At 39.1% G+C, this 25627-nt stretch overlaps 1 protein-coding gene across 2 annotated transcripts in view; it reads right to left on the minus strand.

Annotated features, from left to right (window-relative positions):
* LOC143875613 (FAD/NAD(P)-binding oxidoreductase family protein) overlaps positions 1-25627 on the minus strand; it is a 78014-nt gene that overhangs the window by 24728 nt on the left and 27659 nt on the right. For both annotated transcript variants that reach the window (XM_077377225.1, XM_077377224.1), the window contains 7 exons: positions 22900-22950; positions 20352-20434; positions 15946-16033; positions 3656-3700; positions 3478-3552; positions 3295-3363; positions 1571-1686 (listed from right to left, as the gene is read on the minus strand). In XM_077377225.1, the coding sequence (XP_077233340.1) occupies positions 1571-1686; positions 3295-3363; positions 3478-3552; positions 3656-3700; positions 15946-16033; positions 20352-20434; positions 22900-22950 (527 nt within the window). The remainder of the gene's footprint in view (positions 1-1570; positions 1687-3294; positions 3364-3477; positions 3553-3655; positions 3701-15945; positions 16034-20351; positions 20435-22899; positions 22951-25627) is intronic.

Raw genomic sequence — 25627 nt, forward strand, 5'->3', positions numbered from 1 at the left:
GTCACACAGAACTCCTGAGGCAAGCTTCCACTTCAACCAACCTGCTCTTGTTCTACGGTTAACATCCTTTTCAATCTCTCCTTCCTTATATAGAATTGAACCAAGATAGCGAAAGATATCTCTCTTAGGTACCTCCTGTCCAATCATATTTACTACATCCTCGTCCAGCCTCCTTACATAACTAAAGTTGCACTCCATATTACTCAAAATTGTAATTGAATTATGCAACACTAACAAGAAAGAAGCATCAAAGCCAATTCGAGGAAGGTGACATATATTTGAAACATGATACCTACTTTGACTATAGAAATATCTACAAAGTATCGGTACAAGTATTCGATACGAATGTCGAACATGGTACGTTCAGCCTCCACCCTCGAATTTCATAGGTTTGGGATAGACTTATTAAATAAGGAGAATAAAGAGGATTGACTTGTCATACGGTCAAAGGCTACCGAGTCAATGACCTAACAAGGCGGCCTATGAGATAGAAAGAAATGAAGTGTTACCCGAGTTAGCAAGAGTAGTAGTGGATGTAAAAGAATTGATTAGTTGTTGTGCATTTTTTTAATGGTAGTCGTGCATTCTTTGAGTTCCTTATAATCGTCACATGAAAGTAAAATTAAATTACCAACATAATTGTGTTGCCGATTTTAGTTGTCATTAATTATCAACTACGTAAAGGACAGAGAAAGAATATAAGAAAAGAAAGGAGAAGATGAGAGACAGTGGGAGAAGGTAAGAGAGAATATAAGAGAGAGGAGAAGAAGAGAGACTGGCAGAAGGTAAGGAAGTTGTGGGGATTGAAGTTACCGAGGACGGCTAATCTTTCTTATATATATTAAGTAAATAAAAATATTACTATTATGCCACTATTATGGTAGGACCCATCAGAAACACTATAAAAGATATGGCCCACATAGAAATAACAATAATAGTCCCAGTTTCAACACTACCTCTCAAGCTAGGTATAACCGTATAAATGTTGAACATGCTAAGCTTGCTAAATGCTAAGTACGTGGAGCTTAGATTTTACTACACCTTTCGTAAAGAATGAAAAGCGGGATCATCTTACTTACAGTACTTAAATTGAGATTCAAAAGAAGTATCTAATAAATTATGAGGTTAATAGATCATGTTTAGTAAAAAAAATTATAAAAATAAACCCTTGGTTTCAATGCATTTAATGATATCTGAAAGATATATCCTCTAGAAGTGTTGGATCAAAATATCTTAGATTCATTTTGTTGAATGTTATAATTGCCTGCCACCTACTCTATCAACTGTTCCATATAACACCGAGAATTTTCTTTCTATCCAGAAAGATGTGCAGTTGACTTTCAACCTCAAAATGTGTGCCATCAAATGCCCCATACTGAAATTCAACAAATAAGAAACAAGCATTACAAGTTCGTGAATGTATGATGTAAGATGGAAGACTTGGTAAAGATTGTGGAGCAAGGACGATTTACGATCCGCGAATTGTAGCAATATTTAAAAAAAATCAAAATGGTTTTTCCCACAATTTTTGCAAAAACATGAAATATCAAGAAGGGATCTGTTACAGTACCTCTCAGCACCAATATGTATGGTACCCATATGCTGAGGGCCAGCCTCGAGAAGTGTGGGCTTGCAACACTGAAACTGGGGCAGTCTATCCACAGCTAGGTTAATTTTTGTTGTTCCCTGCTCCAGTATATGACAGCCACACAAGTCAAGAGGGAGATTGAGATATTCCACTGAAATACAAACTTGTCTCAGAGTAGTTGTAGGCTATGCATAATTTTTGAGAAACTAGTCAGGAAGCAATGAACTGCACTGCAGTATTTGTCATTAATCATCACAGTTAAACCCATTAGATTCATTTTCTAGAGAATTGAAACATCGCTCTTTGGAGAGAAAACAAACTTAAGTAAAACCATTGGATAAATGATCATGTTGTCGAACTGCCGAAGCGGACTTACTTTCACCCTCAGTAGTCACTAGTCAATTCACTTAAGGGATCTGAGACAACTTTTCCCAACCCCAAAGATCATTAAAAAACTATTATTTATATTAATAATACTTGTTTATATTCAAACATATATGTAAAACCATTAACTAGATGGGAATGATATTTTTAGCCCCCTACGTTGATGCTTACTGCCAGCAGCTGCAAGCGAGTATCTAGATCTGAGGTGGCCTTCTTTAGCCTCGTATGTTTCTTAGGTGACCCCATGGATTTACCTCGCCCAAGGGATCGATGCCTAGGTGCCCACACAATCAACAAGCACCTGGGTGCAAGGAACCCCCCCCCCCCACCCTCCCCCCCGCGGCACGCACACCCACCCACCCACCCACTTCCTCTTCTCTGATTTTTTGCCGAATAAGTAGGGAAGGGGTTCGTAAAGGGGAAGAGGTCAAATATCTGATTTATGAAGCAATTTGGGTTTGTGGGTGTAAGGAAATCCTTTTGACATCCCATAATGGTGTTGGTCCCCATTCTTTCCACACTTATTGCCTATATTTTTGAACCTATAATTGCGAAATTGCCCTCATATACAAGAAAGTCCCCTTTATGATCATTGGTTTCAAGAAATTTTGAGATTAAAAGAGAGGCATAAGTGGTACCCATATTTTGTAATTATAACCAAGGTTTCAAATTTCGGTTTCAGAATGCGTTTTGGTCCTCACCGAAACTGAAATTTCGGCGAAATTTTGGCTATTCAGCGCCTATTTTTTCTCATAATTTATTTTGACTGAAATTTCCCAAAATTTCAGTAATTTCAGCTGAAATTTCGAGATAATATTAAATAATTAAAAAAATCCAGATTTTTGGGTGAAATCCCTTAAATTTCGGATGAAATTTTGGGATAAGAGAAAGTTCGACCGAAATTTCGAAATTTCGGCCAAAATAAAATACAGTTTCACGTATGATTGATTTCGGTTCGGTATATAAAATTCATGTATAGTCTAAGAAGAAAATGATTATCAGTAACACAAGATGCAAGTCATGCAATGTCTTGGATTATGAATTCATCTCAAACTCAGCTACTCTTAACAATTCATCAGGGTTAGCATGTAGAGTTGCTCTTGCTTGGGACTTTCGCATCTCCTTCTTTGAGTTAGTAGTCTTATGTTTTTTCATCATTATTATATTGTAAGTTGTTAATTTACAATGTCCAATGCAGAATCATGATCTAGTATCAGAACATACAATTCCAAGGAGTAAAAAAACAATGAGAAGAACGAACAACATATCCTTGAAACCATGTTCAAGAACAAGTAAAATAAATTTTCTACATATGTTCTTACAGAGCTGTAATCGGAGTTCTTGATAGAATTGACAAAATCTTCAGGAAGAACATTTTGAGGCACCAATTCCTGAATTGAAACAAGAAAGGAATCTAGAATTACCATTTAATTCATTCATAATACCAATTTGGGCACCTCAAAAAAACTTCACACATCAACAGGTATATTCCAAGATGTTCATACCATGAAAGTCAGATAAGGGGTTGCATTCGACAAAACAACAGAAGAATGCATCTGCGTTCCATCAGCAAACATTACCTGGATAGTTGCAACATATTTTTTTAATAGAGTGAAAAAAGAATTGTCACCTTAATGCACTATACAAATTTATTTGCTGCAGTAGATCAAAGAGAGGACTCACCCCATCTACTGCCCCAGAATCCTCATTAACCATCACTTGGGTGACCTACACAACAAATCTACTGAAACTTTAATGTAACAATCCATAAACTTTAAGTATTGGAGCAATCACCAATACACACACATGTATATATATGGGAGGTTGATAATTGAAATATGAATTCTCATTTCTCATATTTTATTTCATCACGTATGCGAAATGATATTTTTTTTGTTTCATTACGCATGAGAAATTATAATTTTTCTATACATACATACATACATACATATATATATATATATATATATATATATATATATATATATATATATATATCACGTCTAATCTTTTGTTAGTAACTATGTATAACATGTCTAATCTTTTGTTTCGTATATGTACATTTGTTATGTTTGAGTTGTACATGTGTTATTATTTTTATTGTTTCCCCTTCATTAAAGGTACTTTAGTCGTCGTAATAATATATTTAGGCAACTGATACCGGCACTACCAAGTTTTAATAATTGCACAAAATAAGCTTGTCTTTTCTTTTTCAATCGGTTTTTTAGAACTTTTTGAGAACTGAAATAATCTTTGACAGCTATTTAAAAAAAGAAAAGGCAAGCTGAGTTTGTGCAGTTATTAAAACATGATAGTGCCAACATCAGAAGCCTATATTTATTTGATGTTAATCAATGGCAAAGGGGGCTTTTTCTCTCCTTATGTTTTTCACCACAATATTCCTCTCTTCTCTATCATCACTTCTCCATCATGTTTCTTTCTCCATTACCACCACTGATTCCATCAAGTATCATGGTATTACAGCCATTTCAAAACTAAGCAACCATGATCAACATATCTCAAGTTTGTCTTCATTGCTTATGACAACGAAGAGAGAGATTGATGCTCTCGTTGTTTTTTTCCTTCAAGGACATTTTTCATCTTCGGATGCAAATGTAGAGTTTTTTATTCATTTTGAACTCTCTACAATCAGTTTCAAGTGTTCCCTGTGTTTTTCAATTTGTATGGCTAGACTTCTATAAATCTGTATTTTGATACTGATTAAGAGTTTGTAGAGGGATTTCACTTCTATTGTGGTCGTCTTTTGTCCTTAAACCTCCACAGATTTATTTCAATCATTCCTAGCTGTATTCTCGGCCAAGATCCCTCTGTTTTTGGTGAGTTTTATTTTTGAAGCTTGTGATTGTGATTCATAGTTCTTATCAGTTCTTCTATATTGTTGCTCTTGGGTTTTCTTGGTGTTATTCTTGTTGTTCTTAATTGCAAAAAGTACTACTCATCATGGAACCTAACCCCCTTGATTCTTATAAATCCCATGCCTCGAAGAATAACCCCATTACCTACCAGTACCAGTATTAAACTAACATCCTCAAATTATTTACGATGGTCACGGGCTGTCACTCGCTAGTGCAAGGCTGGATGAGGCTACTCTATGACCCAAGGCTAGCACCATTGATGCAGACAAAGGGGATGACGCCAACTCTATCATTCTTGGTTGTCGCTTCAACTCTATGGAGCTGTCTACTGCTAGGGTTTATAATGGTCAATTACTTAGCCTCAAAGTTATGGAACAAGCTCACTAGTACATTTTCCCATGGTGAGCATGATCGCCAGATTTATCAACTCACCGAAATCATTGCCACCTGTAAGCAAGGATATCGCTCTATATGTAAGTATTTTAATTCTTTACAAAAGATGTAGGAGGGGCTCAGTCACTATGAGCTATTGTCGTACTTTACCGAAGAAGATGCAGATAAGCTTCTAAATCACGAGGAGTGCCATCAAATATACTCCTTTCATGGTGGTTTATGTCCAAAGTTCGAGCAAACCTGGACTTTAATTCTGTCCACCAACCCCCGCACCCCCCCCCCGGCCTTGATGGAAGGAGTGACACTCTTTGGTGGTTGGCACCCCAGTGATACCTCATAATTGTGTTGCATTCACCTCTGATTCTTGGCCTCCTATTAGTGGTCGTGGTAGAGGCATGGTTTTAAATTTTGGCCGAAACATTTCATTTGGGCCGAAATGTTTCAATTTTAGCTGCTACCAAAACAAAATCCACCTGGATTCGGATAAATATCAGATATCATCCGAAATTTCGGGATTACGTTAATATGTCCATCGAAATATGCGAAACATGCAACTTCTTAAATAAATAAATAAAAAAAAATCGACAAAAAAGAAAAAAGAAAAACCAGTGGTGAAGAATCTTACATGGATTTTGCCCGTGATTTCTTACAAGATTTCAGCCGAAATTTTGTACTGAAACAAAAATTGTATGGTTTCGCCGATGACCGAATGAAACCGAAATTTGAAACCTTGGGTAGAGGCCCTCATAGTGGTTGTGGCGGTCGTGGTCTGGTCTTCCTTTACATGCACGTACTGTAGAGGGTTAGGAAATGAGCGTGATTACTTCTACAAGCTCCATGAATATCCCAATGATACCCTGAGGTGACCTTCAGCTCGTCCCTCTTCCTTTTTCCACCCATCAGCCGACACTATTTTTGCTGACTCCCTTATCTCCATGAGAGCCGAGTTCGACGAGATCCGTGCGACAATGCGGGCTCAGACTCCTACCATGGTGTTATATGTGCCTTCATCTAATATAGTGGATGAGCTCCAAGGTTCCCATGTTTCAACTACCGTTGCCGCCTCTACCTCCCTTCCCTCTTCTAGTTTGGTAATTGACTCATATGAACGGTGAGTCTTGTAGTCTCTTTGTGTCTTGACCTTCCACACTTGCTCAGGTCCATTTAGTTGATGGTTCCTTTACTCCTGTCATGGGTGTGAGAACCATTTTGATATCTTCTTTTTCGCTTTCTACAATTTTCATGTACCCCATCTCCCCTGTAACCTTCTTTCTATCAATAGCATAATTAAATAGTTGAATTGTTGTGATGTTTTACCCCTCTAACTGTATTTTTAGGAGCTTACTAAGAGGAAGATTGTTGCTAAAGGTGTTACAGAGGAGGCGTTCACTATTTTGTTGCAGACTTAGATTGTTTGGTTATTGTTGTTGCAGTTCTATTTCTATTTATCTTTGTGTATCTTTGTAAGTGTTGAAAGGCTTGATTATTCATCTGCCTGTGAAGAGGCAAATCCTGCTTTGTATTATTTATTCATTGTACTGGCGAGAGGGACACCGGATCAACCCTTGGTGTAAAAGGAAGCGTGGAGAACAGCGTGTAAACGGTGTAATCTCTACCCACAAAGGGATTGGAGTCGGTGACTTGTAACGGTTTGATCTCTACCCGCAAGAAGGTTGGAAGGATAATCGAGACTCGAGGAGGGGATCCTTGAGAGGGTGGATGTAGGCCTGTGTTTGAGCAGAACCACTATAAATCTTGTGTGCAGCATCTCTGCATCTCTTCCCATCTACTTCTTCTGGTTGCTCGGTAATATTTACTTTAATTTATTTTTTTCTTTGATTTGATAGATAAAGTAATTCCTATGCTTTTAATAGATTAATCGCAAAAGTTTTTTTTTTTTTGAAAGATGACATATGTCATTGATACTATGAAAATTACATTGGGGACCGGGAGTCCCAACCTGCATTACATAGAATCAACTAAAGAAGTCCAGAGCGTACCCTGGACCAGGAAACCTAAGTAAAAACAACAGAAATCGAGACCCTTTCTTCATGCACCGCACCATGGCCGAGACTTACATTACATTCAAAGAAGCCTGCCTCAACCCTACCCAACCGCCTGCCTTGCACTGCAGATATTACAACCAGCATCGTTCATCATCCTCATATAGTATCCCCAAACCCCAGCATTTCTGTAGCAAATATTTACTCTTGCAAACTCTCCTATTCACCATTCTAACAAATTACCTTAGCACCAACCAACAGAATTGAAGCCGGCTTCATAGGTTTCACAATTTAAGTCCTTTAACCATCTCCTTTTCCGTCCTACCTCTACTCTCCCTCCTACCTCTACTCATTAGAAACAACCAAAATAACCATGTCTAGGAGGACTCCACTAGTAGACAATTACAATGCTCAAGAACTAACGAAATCAACTTACCTAGATCCTTTGTGAGTCAATAAGCAATGACTCACTAATACAATTCAAATCAGTAACCTCTTAGGATAGGATCTTTTAATCTCATATTCCAGCTTCCATTTCAGCCTCCTTGGCTCTTTCTTTTTTCTCCTCTGCATTTCTAGCTTCCATTGCGAGGAACATTTTTCTAGTCTTTCCTAGATACTCCTGGTATGAGATTCCAAATACATCTCCAATTGCTAAAAAATCATTGAAACCCTCCGGATCAGGGTGCCCAGATTCCTCTAAGTTAGGCGATATCAATACACCATTTCCTTTAACATTTCCACCGGACTCATTAAACTTCACAATTCGATGATCATCTTCCACCTCTGAATTACCTCGCACCAGACCCGAATCAGCAACCAGGTTCTCGCGTCTATTCTTCAGGCTTAAAATCGCCAAATGTTTCTCCTCCTCCCACAACCGCCTTCGGGTTCGTCTTTCCTTTTCTAAAATCTTATTGAATATGGGCAAATTAAGAAGAGGCGTGTGAAGATCTTCCTCGCTATTCATGATGGATAGATTAAGAGACATACCCGAGCTTCGACTAGATTCTTCTCTTTCTTTCATCCATTGCTTCTTAAGAGCAGATAGTAACACCTCACCAGGGGTAGGCGATTCCTTCCTCGCCAGCTTTTCGTTATATTTAAGATTTTTTAGAAGATCAAGGTCTCAATCCTCCAGGGTTAAGTCACCCTTGGTCCCACTAATTGTTGTCCGAGATCGATCTTTACCAGACACACTTGACCTAGACGCGTTATCCAAAATTCGTAGAAATTGGTGATGTTCAGACTCAAGTTTTTTCTTTCTGAATTCCTTTTTTCGATACATACACTTAATCCTTGCCACCACAGGTAGCCAAGATGCAAGCGTCCTGCCCGAGACCTCTGCTGAATTTACCTAAAAGAATCCACCATATCTTTTCTACCTGCCTTTCCTTTTGCGCCACGTGGGATGGAATTTAATGTCTTTGGTACGTGCCTTAGGCTGACCCTCAGCACCCCTCAACGTAGTCTCCGTACTTTCTGACGGGCTAGGGGGGATCTCAGAGGGGACAGGCAGGTAGATGGGCAATTCAAAATTTAAAGCGAGGTCCACCAACAGCTCCTTTCCGCGCCCAGGGGCCACTGCCACCTTTTCCGATGAAGAAACCGCCGCCGATGGGCCTTTATCGGTGGAAATTTGACCGGGTTCCTCAAAAAGTGCCAAATTGTCTTTACTACTGGATTCTTCCACCACCAACATTGCCAGAGAATTTATACTATCCTCGGACACCACCTTAACTCCCATCGAATAAATGGTGGAATCTACTCTTAAATTAATGGATGGAGGGATTGATTTCCAAAGGGGGGAAATCACCAGGGCAGAGGCAAAGGCCAAACAATGATTGTGATTCCCAAAGAGTTGGGTCTCAAGGACATGACCCAGATGGAGACCCAGGATCTCCACTGTGGCTGAAGACCATGCATGAAGTGGAATATCATAGAATCGCAACCGAATAGTTCTAGCCCCTATATTATATGCCGGGAAACAGGACTGGAGGGAAGAGAGATATCACCCAAAAGCCTCACCTCCCCGTCGAAGAATGGAGGTGGCTTGGGCCTCAGAGTCAAAGCGAAAAAGGATGTCCATTGTGCTAATAGAGAAAGGTTTTTGCAATTCCGGGAGGCCCCAAAACTTTTTGGCCCAATCCCAAACATCTTCTAGGAGCCACGAGCCAGATTTCAAACTCCCAATGAGACAGCTCTTAAGATTCCTTTTTCTTTCCTACACCACTGAAGCTGGAACGTCCAAACATTGAGCCTCGTTGTGGGTGGTGACTTGGACATTTTTGGGTCTCCACACTAAGTTGGGATTCTCTCTGTTTCTAGATTTCGAGCACTTTCTGCAAATTGTGCGTGAGCCAAAGTTTTTATAGTTACATTTGAAGCACAACCAGTCACTACCACTAGGGCGTGACCTGCGATTAGACTCCTCTGCTCTGCGGCTACGGGCCTTCCTAGCCCCAAAGTCCAACCTCGTCCCTCCGGTATCCCAGTCTTCCATACTTCCCAAAGAACACGCATGCGATCTAGGTGGGGGCCATTGGGGCCTCGCCAGGTTAGCTTCTTGCCCGAGCGAAAACAAGAATCTTCGGCAGCATGGGTTAAAATCCCCAAGAGATTCAAACACTTCCATCACAAAATAGCCGCCATCAAGACATGAAAGAAAAGGCTCTGATAACCACTCAAGGTTAAGTCCACACACACAGTAGAATTCCAACGATTGCTTAAACTCAGGAGCTCCCAGAGGGATATTCCGGCGGCTTCTACAAACGTCTCTGATAGTCATGATTACGCACCGTGGGATTTTCCTTCTTCCTTCTTCATGATTCTGATGATTATAGGAACTGGCTTTGCATCACTAATCGCAAAAGTTTTTAAAACCCCAATCCCCCCCCCCTCTCTTCCTGGGTTGCATGTGGGATCACGTCTTAACTACAGTGCCACTTTTGCTTCAATGGACAAGTTGACATCAATTCAGGTCCATCTTTTGATCACTGCCAACCTAAGCTAGCCTCTTCACTAGCTTGATGTGCAGAATGCCTCCTGGCACGGGGCACTTACAGAAGAGGTGTATATGAGTCATGGCTCTTTAGGGAGATGATGGGAAGGTGTGTCGCCGTTGTGAGTCTATATATTTTGAAGCCCGCCAAGAGCATGATTTCACTGTTTCAGCAAAGCGATACATGGCATGGGATTTCACCAATGTCAATCAAATCATAACGTCTTCACATACTCTAGTCACATTTGACAGGATTGTTCTTCTAATATGTGTTGATGGCATTATTCTCATTGGCGAGGATACTGCCTTTTCATCTATGTGAAAGGGGATTTGGTAGGATTTTTTATGTTAAAGACTTTAGGCAGCATGAAGTTCTTTCTGGGTCTTGAGGTTGGTCAACCCAGCAAAGAGATCTTTCCGTGATAGCAGAAGTAAGCCCGTAGAGAATAGAGAAAGAGATGGAGAAGTGAATACGTGAGAGTTAGGGCCTTTGTCCCTCACGACCACAATTTATATTTTTGAGTGATATACATAGAAAAGACTTAAATACCCCTAATACAATACTCAACACTCCCCCTCAAGCTGGAGTATGTATATCATACATTCCCAGCTTGTTACATAAATCGCTAAATCTAGCCCTACTCAATGGTTTGTGAACATGTCCGCTATTCGATCATTTGACCTTGTAAACACAGTGCAAATCTCTCCTTCTTGGATTCCATGATGGATAAAGTTACAATCAACTCATGGCTATATCAATGGAGGACTTGTTGTCACAGTGGAGCGACGCAGGAGAAGAGTAGGGTAGCCCAATCTCAGACATGAATGACCTCAACCAGATCAACTCGCAACCTGTATAAGTCATGGCTCTGTCCTCAGCTTCCGCACTCGACCTTGATACAACTTCTTGTTTCTTGCTTTTCCAAGACACTAAATTCCCTCCAACAAAGGTACAATAACCATTTGTAGACCTCTTGTCTGCAGGAGATCCTGCCCAGTCGGCATCTGAATATCCCTCAATCCTCATGTGATTATGTTTTCTGAAGAGAAGTCCTTTGCCTGGAGTTTTCTTCAGATATTTCACTATCTGAATGACTGCTGACCAATGAGATGTCCATGGTGCACTCATATACTGACTAACCACGCTAACTGCATAGGCGATATCCGGACGAGTGACAGTGAGATAGATCAACCTCCCAACTAAATGTTTGTATTTGTTTGGATCCCCTAGTAACTCCCCCGGACCAGGTGAAAGCTTGACATCTGGGTCCATGGGAGTTTCGGCATGCTTTGCTCCCAGAAGACCCGTCTCCTCCAATATATCTAGTGCATACTTTCTTTGTGATGGGGATAGTCCTCCACGTGAATATGCTGCCTCTATCCCTAGAAAGTACCTCAGACGACCAAGATCCTAGGTGCAGAATTCCTTCTTAAGGAAGTCCTTCAGCTTTTGTATACCTCCACTGTCACTCCTAGTAATGATGATATCATCTCCATAAACGATCATGAAGATCCTCCCAGTTTTGCCCTGAGAGCTGAACACTAAGTGGTACTACACACTGTTTCATTCCAAATCGTATCACTGCCTCACTAAATCTCCCAAACCAAGCACGAGGAGATCGCTTAAGACCATATATTGCTTTTTGTAACCTGCAGACAACATTCTTCACCTCCCCCTCAGCAACGAACCCAGGAGGAGGTTGCTCCATATATAGCTCCTCCTTTAGATCACCATGAGAATCAACACGTAACGCTCACTGAACACGAGAGAAGACCTCGTCTATATCTGGTAAAGTACCAAGACCTAAGATCGCTGACGAAGAAGCAAAAACTCACATCCCAGGCCATCCAACAAACGAGTAACACGTAGCTCTTTTTTTTTTTTTGCTTCGTTAACACAGCAAGATCGGTGGATGGAGGATGATAGATGTCCAGCTGCTCACATAGACCAATGAAATCAGAATAGTACTCAGAAACAGATCTCTCGCCCTGCTTCACACTGAAGAAATCAGTGTAAAGATCACAGATCCGAGTGAGATTGTATGTCCCTGAATAGAGTCTCTGCACGTAACTAAACTGCACGACATGTATCCAGAAACAACATATGAGTAGCAATCTTGGACTCCATACTCTGACATAAGAGGGACTGAAGAAGAGCCTCATCTTGACTCCACTTGTCGTAAGAGGATCCCTTAGGGTTTGGTGGATCCGATGTAATAAAATTCAACTTGCCCTGCCCACGGAGATAATGCTGAACAGATCTCTCCATGTAGGATAGTTTGATCCATCAAGCTTGATGGATGTCATAAAGGTCACAGGAAACGAACCAGAGATGATAGACGAGGTGGAAGGCACGGCCATTTCGAAGAACTACAATGAATCGCAATGGCAAGGATCTTTGAATTCGCGACAATAGCACCGACAGGCAACATTGGCCGCCAACCACCACTCACAAAACTCCACTCAACCAACCAAGAATCACATAAACTAGCCAACAACTACTAGGCACATCCAATCACTACCAATACCACCACAATACACTCAACTCAACTCAACAAAGCCTTTGTCCCAAACTAGTTGGGGTTGGCAAAATGAATCCTTTAGAAAAATTACCCGAAGAAGGTGAAAGGAATCTACCAGGCTCTAATCCTAGCTCTAATTGGGTTCTTCCACATCGACCATTTTCTTCCATTCTATCATATCCAATGTCATGTTCTCTGTTATGTTCCTAGCCATCACGTCTTTCCTCATTGTTTCTACTCAACTTTTTTCAGTCTGCCTCTACCTCTTTTTACTCCATCAACTTGGCACGAGTCGCCTCTTCTCACTGGAGCATCCAAAGGCCTACGTTGGATATGTCCAAACCATCTTAAATGGTGCTCTCTCATCTTCTCCTCAATTGGTGCCACCCCCACCTTTTTACGAATGTCTTCGTTTTTAATTCTATCTAACCTTGTGTGGCTGCACATCCATCTAAGCATTCGCATCTCTTCTACACTCATCTTATGCACATGCTGCTTCTTGGTGGCCCAATATTCTGAGCCGTACAACATGGCTGGCCTCACAACTATCTTATAAACTTCCCCTTCAACTTGGCAGGGATTTTATGGTCGCACAGAACTTCTACGGCAAGCTTCCGCTTAAACCAACCTGCCCTTATTCCATGGTTAAAATCCTCTTCAATCTCTCCTTCCTTATGTAGAATTGAACCAAGATAGCGAAAGACATCCCTCTTAGGTACGTCCTGTCCAGTCATATATGCTACATCCTCGTCCAGCCTCCTTACATTACTAAAGTTGCACTCCATATACTCTGTCTTAGTCCTACTCAGTCTAAAACCTTTGGATTCCAAAGTAGTTCTCCATAACTCTAACTTAGCATTTACTCTTGCTTTGGTTTCGTCGATTAATACTATGTCATCTGCAAATAACAAACACCACGGCACCTCATCCTGAATACCCCATGTAAGCTCATCCATAATTAGCATAAAAAGATAAGGGCTTAGAGCTGATCCTTGGTGCAATCCTATTGTAATTGGAAACTCACTAGACGTGCCATCCGTGGTTTTGACACTAGTTACTGCTCCATCGTACATATCTTTAATCACATCAACATATTTAGTAGGCACTGTTTTCCTTTCAAGGACCTACCACATAACACTCCTGGGAGCCCTATCATATGCTTTCTCCATATCAATGAAAGCCATATGAATGTCCTCTTTATTTTCTCTAAATCTCTCCATTAACTGCCTAATCAAGGCTTTTGCTAAAACTCGAGCAGTTTCTTGAAAACTCGCTTTGGATATGAAACTTTGAGTATTCAGAGATGCCCTGATAATTCCCAATAAGATGGCTTGGTAACAGATCGCTTCTTCCAAAGCACACCCTGTTCATTCCGCTCGCAACAATCCTATTAGTTCTCCGGGTGAAAAAAATTAGACATTCCATCTTCTGAAACCAAAACTTTTGATGTTATTTGACGTACAATAATCTCTATATGCCTATAATGATTTTCACCCCCTGGGATCGATAAACCTTTTGGATCTTATTAACCAAAGAGATACGACTTTGCGCTATGGTTAGCTCAGCACCAATCAAGAATCCCCACGAAATTCCAAGAATTCTTTTTATATGTTCGTTCCAACCCTCAACCCTCTTTTCTAGGTTCATCGATATTGAATCAATCAAACACACTTCTAACACTTGTTCCACTTTTGGAAGACCTTGCGTTATATCAGCCAATCTCGATTTTTCATATATAAATGTAACTAATGTATCCCCTTCGTAAAGCATTTCTCCATAATGACCATGAACGGTTACCCCTGGGGTGGCCAAATGAGGCTTAGGTGATCTTATGACTAAGGAGTCAACATGAACAATTAGAACTTGACCAGATTTTATCTGTGGTCCGTATTTGGATATACATAGCTTCCATAGTCGATCGTCCGGGCATGAAGCCACACTGATTCTCTAACACCTTAGTCTCTTTTCTCAGTCTATGCTCAATTACCCTCTCCCAAAGCTTCATGGTGTGACTCATTAGCTTAATTCCCTGGTAACTGGTGCAACTCTGAATATCCCTTTTATTCTTATAAATAGGTACTAATGTACTCTTCCTAGACTCATCAGGCATCTTATTCTTCAAAATATTGTTAAATAATCTAGTTAACCAAACCAAACCCACGTCACCCAAGCATCTCCAAGTCTCAATAGGAATATCGTCAGGCCCTCTAGCCTTACCTAATTTCATATTTTTCATAGCTACTCTTACCTCTGATGTTCGGATTCTACGAACAAACCTTCCGTTTGTATCATCAAAAGCATTATCAAGTTAAATAATCTAGTTAACCGAAATTTCGCCAAAATGTCCCCGAAATTTCGGTTGATTTTTAATCTTTTTCAAAAAATTTCCACCGAAATTTTAGACATTTCGGTCGGAATTAAAAAATAAACGAAATCATAATCATATTTTTACATGATTTTGGCCGAAATTTTGTCTAGAAACCGAAACTTTTCGGTTTCGGTGGTGGCCGAAACCGAAATTTAAAACCTTGCTCATTAGTTGGAGGTAAGATTTGTTTGTATTTGTTGGTTTTTTGTTTCCTGAGGTAAGGCGGTACAAACCCCCCCTCCCCCCAACCCGCCAAAACAACACCCCCAATGTACTTTTGTAACTCCTAGGGCATTCCATGTATTTGTAGCAGGTAGGTTTTTTTGTGTTAGTTTTGTGGATCTTGAAGTAAGGTGGTATGTCCCCCTCCTTATACTCTTATCACATCAATAAGATTTAAGGTGTCTTCTTAGTTCCTAGATAAATTCGGGGCCCCAAATATTAATGTAAACATGGCATTTGCCTTTGAATCTTCATAGGCATATTCCATAGCTTCTTTACATTATAGATCATCATATTTGCAAATTTATGACCAAACCATGAAGGGAAGGAATAACGAAAAAGTGAGGATCTAATATAATTTATATTCAATAACCACAGTTGCCACCACTACGAAGAAAGGCATTGCCATTCAGAATGTTAAAATATCAAGATGGCATAATTTTGATGTCTCAACAACTTGGAGAAAAAATAAATCTTAGAGGTTTACATCAAACAGTTAATGCAGAAACCTGTAATAAGGAATATATGCTCTACATTTGAAGTTACTATATTGTGAAGAAGGAAACCGGTGATTCTAAAGAAACATACCTCCGCATTTGTTAAAATATGAGCCCCAGCTTCGCTAGCAGCCTTACTTATAGCCAAGGATACTGAGCCCATTCCACCTTCAACATATCTACAACATGTATTACTTCTTATGCTTTTCATTAATGAAGCTTGCAACTTCAATCACTTTCGAAAACAATAAGAAAACACTCATAATAAGGAACATTAACCACGATTCCTCAAGTATATTAGAGCCAAACAAAAAAAAAAAAAAAAAAAAAAATTTCATGCTGGAAAGAAATTAGCAAAGGTATAAAGAAAATGACCATCTGAATATCTACAACATTTATGGTAAGATCTATCATTGGTTGTATTGGCCCAAGAAAAGGCCTTCCAGATTTAGATGTTGAAGAGTACGAAACAATTAGTACAGTATCAAGTTTATTGAAAGAGCATCTGGGATTCACATGAGTTAGTCTGATAAAAACAGGTTTCTTCGTTATTTAACAAGCACTTTGCTGCCAATCAAATATATAATCGATTTCTACGCATTTAGTCCTTGCATTGAAAATTGGATTTTGAGATAGCTTGATTGCACTTGGATCATCACAATAGAGTATGTGACTAACTCACATAGAATATAACGAATCCAAGCACAAAAAGAATAACGGCCATGGCACAGTATTCAGCTTTGACACTGGATCTTGCTATTGTTCTTTGCTTCTTACAACCCCATGAGATGAGATAGTTGTTTATCATAATACAGAATTCAATTATTCTATATCTAGGCCATGTGGCCAGTTAGCGTCTAAATATTCTTCTACCTTTTACTATGTGTTTTCACTAACTCCATAGATTAGTCCATGATTCTAGAGTACCCCTGCCATACCTCATGATTCTCTTCTCAGATTGTACAGCTTCTTCCCTAGGATCGTGTAAGAACTGACATATTGCCATACCTCATGATTCTCTTAGCAGATTGTACACCTTCTTCCCTAGGATCATGTAAGAACTGACATATCTTATCTAAGGCTAATGTAGTGTCAGGTCTAGTGAGAGATATTCTTGGCCTCCAATCATGCTTTGATGGGTAAGATGATATTTAACTTTGCTCCCTTCTTTCTCGCTTGCCTTGTTGAAAACTGCAGGAGCGGTAACTGATTTGCAGCTCATTGTTTGGAACCTATTCAAAGGATCAGTGACATACTCCTTTTGCATCAATACCATCCCTTGGTCATTTTTATTTTCACACGTAGGTAATAGTGCAATTCTCCAAGGTCCGTCATATCAAAGCTTTTTTAAGGCCGTTCTTGAATTTTTAAATTTCTCAACTATCACTTTCAGTAACTATCATATCAAAAGAAACAAGGGCAAAGGTTAAATACCAAATGATGTATGTTGAATAAACAGTAAGCTGTCTCCTATCAACCTATCAAACCATGCTCGTGGAGCTTGTGCCCATGAATTACCTTCTTGAGTTTGTAGACATAATTCTCACTGTTTGCTAATTCAAAGCCTTCAAGCTGTTCCATGTATGCTTGCTACCGTGCATAAAAGCATTTTTGACATCCATTTGATGAAGTTTCCAAACAAAGGAATTTGCTAGTGCCTGGATGAACCTTAACTTGGCATTATACTTATTCATTGTGTAATCTGCTTTTTGTTTCAACTTATATATCTACTTGCATCCTACGATGATTTATATGTAAGTCAGATTACAATCTCTCAATGCAGTGATGGAAATCAAACTGTTTCTAACACATCGATGAAATTATTATGCTTTTAATTCTTACTTGCACAAGGTTTTAGTTGTCGGTTTCAATATGTATTTTAGTCGTGGCGGAAATGGAAATATATTGGTTTTGGATAGAAATTTCCTTGGAAATCATTTTAATATCAAAGAAACCTATGAAAACATATGCAAATGATGGACATTTAAGATGAAACTTCAAAAGTGCTCGAATAAGCACAAATACACTCTAAAGATCATCACATAAGCAAAAACAACCACCCATGATGGTTTAAAAACATCAAACACCTAGTGACATGCATTATGGCATATGTTTGAAAACTTGGTACATATCAGAATTCACATGTAATTCATATAAATATTTATACATAATACATACACTACATTTTGGTGATTCTGCATACACAAGGCATAAGTGGATATATTTATAGAAATTTCAAAGCCATGGGATATGTACGCCTTTAAGGCATGACCCAAGGCGAGGCACCCTAAAAATGCCTCAAAACGCAACAAAAAAAGCTTTTCACCACAAAGGCCTAAGTTCTTTTAGGCTAAGGTGTAGAAAGGTATTTTCCTTTCACTTGAAGCGTATGCCTCCGATGAAAAGCATATGCCTCATGCATATGTTGTGCTATAGTGAAAAAAATGCAATCTGAGTCCTTTTTTCAACTAAGTCCCTTGTAAGATTAAAAAATAAGTGGAGGGGGTCAAATACGACTTGCTTCCTATTCTAGAATGATCTGTTCAATGATTTTAAGGAGTTTAGAGGTATTGGGTGCCTTTTTTTCTCAAGTCATTGTTTTCGTGATTTCCCCCAAAATCAAAATGAAGCTATTGGTGGTGCACTTGTTTGTGACACAGCACTCCTTTGAATGGTGTGTAGAAATCCCTAAATTTGTTGTGTGTGTGAAGTATGCAGTTACATATAGAACAATAAGTTAAACACACTATACTTATTCAAACATCAAAGTTGCACCTATGAAGAATTGGCACCTTCCAACACTAAAAGATATTTGGTCTTGCATAGATTATAAGAATTGAAAATCAGCATCCTTTTCAGCCCACTCTAGAGGCTTTCTTTGCTAAAGAATGACAAAAGCCCTTGATTTTTTTCCAAAATCACACAAATATCTCAGTGTGATGGCTAGATCTAGGGTTGTGGAGGCAGGATTTGGGGCCGTGGAGGCTGGATTGGGAGCCGTGGAGGCCGGATCTGAAGCCATGGAGGCCATGAAGTTGGATCTGGAGCCGGGGAAAACCGTGAAGGTTGCCGGTGGCCGTGAAAGGCCGTGGGGTGCGAGACCTAGAGCCATGGAAGGCCAGCTATAGGAAGTGCGAGACCGTAGAGGCCGTGGATTATCGGATCTGGGGGTCATGGAAAGCCAAGGGCCATATATAGGGCGGAATGGCTGGAGCTGGGGTCAAGAAGGGCAGATTTAATGGTGAAAGAGCCGGATCTAGTTATGGTTGATGGAGAAAATGGATGGGGGGAGTTGTTGGAGGCTGTGGAAGGGGTCGATGTAATGAAAAGGGTGTTCGGATTCAGGAGAAAAGTAGGAGGTTGGATATGGAGGTGAGGGAGGTTGTGGATAGAGGCAATAAACCTTATAGGGTTAAGGTTTGAAGGAGGAGGAAGAGGAGGGGAGTTTTAGGGTTGTTAGGGTTAAGGTTGATTGGGGAAGGAGGTGGGGGAGTAGTATAGTCTTTAGGGTTACGGTTTAAGGTTAGGGCTAGGAGTATACTTTTGGTGGGATGATTTTTGGGTTAGTGGAAGTAGGATTTGTAGAAGATGGTGGAAAATTTGACATATTTTTAATGGGGAGCCGTCAGTGTTTGGTGGTGGTTCGAGGTGGAGGCCGCCGGTGATCGAATGATGATGTTGGGTGGTTGGATATCGTGCACGGTTAGGGGCGCACAATAGCTCTGGGCCTTCGAAGGGGATTTTTGAAAATCGAATTTGCCAGCGGATTGCAGTGGAGAAATCAGTGTGACGTGGCAGGTCACGATCTTGACTTGGGGTCCCACAAATTTGGCACTTTTTGCTGGATTTGATAAAATTGAGACTATTGGGTAACGTAAGGGGTAATGGGTTTTTCTTTTGGGCCAAGGAGAATGCTCCTTGGCAATTCATACTATGTAAATCTAGTAGGACTACTGGTCCCCATTGTAATTTTACTGGTATGAATATATTTGTCAATTTTCAAAAAAAAAAAATCTCAGTGTGAGATGCAATGCACTGAAATCAGTGTTCGAAGTTAGAATTAATGATGGAAAGTGGGTTTAAGTGGTCATCATCTTCCGGTAATGATAACAAAACCATGTCATATGGGAGTCAACTGACAGATAAACTATGCTAGTGCTAGGTAGGATTTCACCACCTAGTAAAATAGCACCAGAGAAGAGTTTTGCGGCAAAAGGTGGCATTCCAGCAGCAAAGAAATATTTCGGCCAATAAGAAAAATCCGGTTAAGAAATCTGTATCTCCTAAACCTCAAACCCAAAATCTCCTTGTCCCTCTCCCTTAAAAAAGCTTGTACTTTTCCTTAATCATTAACCAGTTTTGCCGATTCCAACCATACACTGACGATCGCCTGACACACCAGGATGAAACAAAATGTCCACATCATTTTTTCTACTTTTCCATACATACACTAAATATCACACTAACAAGAGAAAAGGATTGAAACAAGAAACTTACGACCAAATACCACGATCGCCATCTGTTTCTCCCATTACATGATGTAGAAGGACATACCCACTGCCTGGTGTGTGGACACTTGACTTCATAAGAAAATAAAAAACAGCAAACACAAAGTATCAAGAGTTAATGAGGCCAAATAGAAGACAGAAGGACCAAAACAATAACATGAGAAGAGCATTAAATCCTAATATCTGATCCTCTTTTCAGCAAATAGATACACATAAAAATATACAAAACAGGAATGATTCTCACCGTATCAAACCGCGAAAGTATATTAAAGGTTAGATATCCATAGAGGATGAAACTGTAGGAAAAGGAAATCATGGGATAGTCTCATCTTGATCCTAAAATGAATTTTTGAGGCGTGGAATTGTCAGCATTTTCTGCTCTTTTATATCAATTAATAAAACACATTTACAGAAGCGATAAGAATGGGAACCCAAATGTGGACAATGCCCAAAAACCAAATAAACAAACAATATGTGGCACATGTCTATAACAAATTACAACCGCTCCAAAATTTGTAATTTTAGCAACCTAGGATTTTGTTTTTTCCCTTTTTTTTCTTTTTTGGTAATTCTCATGATGATACGCTGTTGTTGTCAATGACCTTTTATCGACATGAGAATTACCCTATAGAGATTCACCAATAAAATAAAAGCTGTCAAGATTTCAGAAAAAAACTTGTTCAATACACATAAACCGCTGCAATCACATGATTTGACTAATTAACAATCATGGAAATGCCTATCGTAATGTAAAAAGGAACATAAAATCAATGTAATTAAGAAGCATGACAATCATGCCCCTACTCCTTGGGAAATTATTTAGAACACATACAGCCAAATATAAAATTAGATCATCTTACATGAAGAAACCCAAGGGATCTCTAATCTCTCAAAATAGGATCAAACATGATGTGTAGCAAGCAACAAGAGGAGATGCAAGAAAAAAAAATCACAAAACAAGAACACAAGATTTAAAAGTTCCGTGGAAGCGTTTCACTATGTTGATTCAGGGTTACAAAACTCTCCTCATATCCTCTCGGTCAAGAAAACTGACAAAACCTCTTCAACTCATAATTCTAATACGTGGCTTATATGAATGGCGCTACAAAAGAAATTACCAAAATACCCTTTAGCTCAAAACTGAAAAATTAATTTTTCCTTCGAAAGCAGCCCCCACCCAACCACTCTCTGGGGCCCCAGCAAGCTGCTGACCGCACAGTTCGACCGTGTGTGCGTCACACACATTAGTTTATCAGGGTGTTGTGTCCCTACCATAATACAAGACATCTGCCCAAGTCCCAACATTACACTAGCGTATCGTACACCATGTTTGTTCCCTTTAATCAATTGGAACAGCCATTCCCATTATCCACATAATTTTATCATCTTTAATTGTAAAATGTTCATATAGAGATTTGTATTATTAAAATTACATATAAGAATAAAGGCATAACCATTCAAAAAGAAAAAAAAGGAATAAAGGCATAAATAAGTGCCATCACATATCTGCCAATGTATGCTTAAGGTGAAGAGTGCAGAGCATTATTCTCCTACTGATCTAACATTGTCCCTAACCCTAATAATGCAACTACTTCTCTTTTTCCTTTTCTTTTTTTTTATTATAATCCCTGACCGATGATGCAAGTATACTCATTTCAGGTATCATCTTTGAAGGATTTGTGGATCCCTGCAAAGCTTCCCAAATACATATTGTATGGTGCATCATTTTAGTGAATAGCCCTTACCTTTTAAACATGTTTCCCTATTTAAAAGAAATGGTTTTCTTCTTTAATAGAAGAATAATAAAAAAGATCTAAAAGTAGGGTGCAAAGGGAAAATAAACTTTTGTTACATATTTTACCATTGTACCCCAAATCACTCGCATTATACTACATATTACTTACAGGAATTCTTCTGTAATATTCAGCCATTATACATTGCATTATTCTGATTCTATCACGATGTTTGTGTGAGGATCCTTCAAAATTTGCATGGTTATAGACTAGATGAACACTAGAGTCCCAAAGGAACCCTTCCTCTACATAGATGTAGAAGGATGGAGATGTATAGAGATGGGGAACATCATATACCCACACACATTACATAGATGTAGAAGGATGTAGATGTATAGAGATGGGGCACATCATATACCGACACACATGGGGTTTTTACTATGTACGTTGGCCCATCATATACATCTTTCTACAATATTTAATACTAACTATAACAATCGCCTGGCTAAGAAGATAGTTAATAGAACAGAAAGGATACTAGTATAACAGAATAAAAACTCGTAATCAAAAGCATCCAAATAAAAGTTGTTCTTTTAAATAGAACAGAAAGAAAAAAAAAAAAACAAGAAAAGGATTCAAATTGACATATGCACAGTTGCTATTTGCTAAGAATAGATCAAATTAGATACAGGACCTATGCATAAGTTATGCATGCTTCGGTTCTAATTATTGTTTTTCATATGCAAGATCACATAAACAATTTGATGTGTTTCCACATAGCGATAAAGCTTTAAAAATAATTACCATACTCCCAATTACGGCATCTGTCGCAAGTGTTGCCTTCAATACATCTGTCTGCAGGTAGAAAAGTTAACAATAAAAACAGAAATATAGATTAGAAGATAAAATTGAACAGTTTCAGATATAGATTAGAAATATTGTATATGTAGATGACATCATCACTGGGAGCGACTGTGTAGGTATATGGAGAGACTAGAGGATTTCCTTCAAAAAGAGTTATGCACCAAAGGCCTTGGACGCCTTAGGTACTTCATTGGGATAGAAGTAGCTTATTCACATGGGGGACCATCTCTGTAACAAAGAAAGTATGCACTGGATATATTGGAAGAGACGAGTCTTCTGGGAGTGAAGCCAGCTGAGGCACCTATGGATCCAAATGTCAAGCTTCTTCCTGATCAAGGGGAGTTGCTAGAGGATCTAGGAAGATATAGATGTCTAGTTGGGAACTGATCTACCTCATTGTGACTCGTCCAGACTGAAATCCCAGGGGTGATGGCAACCCAAGAGGGGGGGTGAATTGGGTTTTAAAAAACTTTTGCCAAATAAAATGCGGAAACTAAAAACAATGGCAAATTAAAACTTTTAAGCACACAAATGAAAACAAATCACAAATGCACAAAGAGATAGAGAGAGATAGAAAGAGTGCACCCGAGATTTATACTGGTTCGGTCACTACCAAGGACCTACTCCACTCCACCAAGTCTTCTTGGTGATTTCACTATGGATTCCCTTGATGGCGGGGAATCAACCTAATTACAAAGATGATTCGACTACGCCCCGCAAGACTCGCCACGAACCGGAGAAAGCTCCGCGTCTCCAACACTCGCTCCTGAGATGGCTACACGTTTCTTCGCACTCCCAAAATTACAAAGATGTTCTTTGAATAAAGAATACAAAAATCCTTTCCAAAGGGTTACAAAGGATGGAATAAAGATGTACAAATATAAGCCTAAATCCACTTCCTTGCTTAGAGATGAGAGAGGCACTAAAACACTTTGATTTGATCTTGTAGATGTTCAAGATAATGTAAAAAGATGGTTTAGAAATGTTTAGATAGTGTATATGAAATCCCAATAGGCAACCCAAGAGGGGGGTGAATTGGGTGTCTTTAAAAATTTATCATCTTTAAAAACTTTTGTTAGATTAGTTTCAAGAGCTTAAATGAATATTCTATCTTAGACTTATTAACAAGCACTTGTTAGGTGACTTTTGAAAACCCTAGTTGATTATTTTCTTTTTAGTCTTTTTATCAAAATACTTGGTGGGTGATTAAAGATTACAAATATAATGTAAATCCCACAACAAGATGAAGGAATGAGATGAATGGTTTCTTTTAGGTCTTTTATCAAACACTTGGTGGAACCCTAGTTCATCTACTCTCTTTTTAGTTCCTTTGACAAACATTTTGTGGATGGTTCATACAAGTAAAACAAAATTAAGAATAATGTTCAACCACAAGAGTCAAGCACTTACCACAAGAGTAGAGATGAAGAGACAAGAGGCTTTGACATAAGGGTTTTTATAGTGGTTCGGTCTTAAACTAAGACCTACTCCACTCTTCTCAAGTTTGCTCTCCTTGAGTTATCCACTATCTTCCAAGGAACTTACATACGGCGTTCCTTTCGCCTTGTACAATCCGAGCATCCAAGCTCCAAGGGTCTTAAATACGGCGCCATTTGTTGCCAAATACAATGAAGAAAAGAAGGATGTTGCTCACTCGCCTCTAGATAGGCTAATACAATGTAAAGCTCTCAAATGATCTCTCAAAAGATGTACAAAGATAAGTCTAGGTCTAATCCCCTTTAGATATTCTCAAATTGAGGCACAAAGGTGTTTTCCACTCTCTAATATGTTTAGAAAAAGTTTAGGAATGAGAGAGATGAGTTCACATGCTTAGGGAACCCATATATATAGAGAAAACCCAAAACTAGCCGTTACAGGGGCATTTTTGTAATTCTGGGCAACTTCCCAACGGATCTATTTCAAGGCATTTTTGGCATTTTCCAGATTTCAGACCCGGTTTTGTAAAATTCATATCTCACTCGTTTCTCGTCGGATTTCGACGTTCTTATACTCGATTTGAACGGAAACGATGAGATCATTCTGTTAAAAATATTTGCAAAAATATTTAAAAATGTTTAGGATCAGTTATGATAGGATTTATGCCTTGATCTCAAAATTCAAGTGCTAAGTGTGCCGATTTGAATCTTTTAAAATTCTAAGCTATCTATGGCACTAGGGCTTTGGTCCACGGGTCATTTAAGATCTACAACTAAAGATAGTGATACAAAATCACTTGAGATTGGAATCATCAAAACAAGACATTTCATTGGGCTTACACAGACATTTCATTTGCAGTCAGTGTGGTTAGTCAGTTCACGAGCTCTCCATGTACGTCTCATTGGTTAGCAGTCACCTAGATTGTGAGATATCTGAAGAAAGCTCCTGGTAAAGGACCGTTTTTCAGAAAGCATAGTCACATGAGGATTGAGGGGTATTCAGATGCAGACAGAAGGTGTACGACTGGTTATTGAATTGTTATTTCAGATAATTTGGTCCCGTAGAAAAGCAAGAAGCTGGATGGAGTAGCTAGGTCAAGTGCAGAGGTAGAATATAGAGCCATGGCCTATACATAATGTATGGTTGAGATCTTTTATGTCAGAAATTTGGTTGCCTTAATCACCTGCTTCACTACATTGTGACAACAAGGCAGCCATTCTAAAGCAGCGGA

This window comes from Tasmannia lanceolata, unplaced genomic scaffold, assembly GCF_043159265.1.
Source record: "Tasmannia lanceolata isolate RefF3 unplaced genomic scaffold, GAP_Taslan_0.1 ptg000004l, whole genome shotgun sequence".
Classification (NCBI taxonomy): Eukaryota; Viridiplantae; Streptophyta; class Magnoliopsida; order Canellales; family Winteraceae; genus Tasmannia; species Tasmannia lanceolata.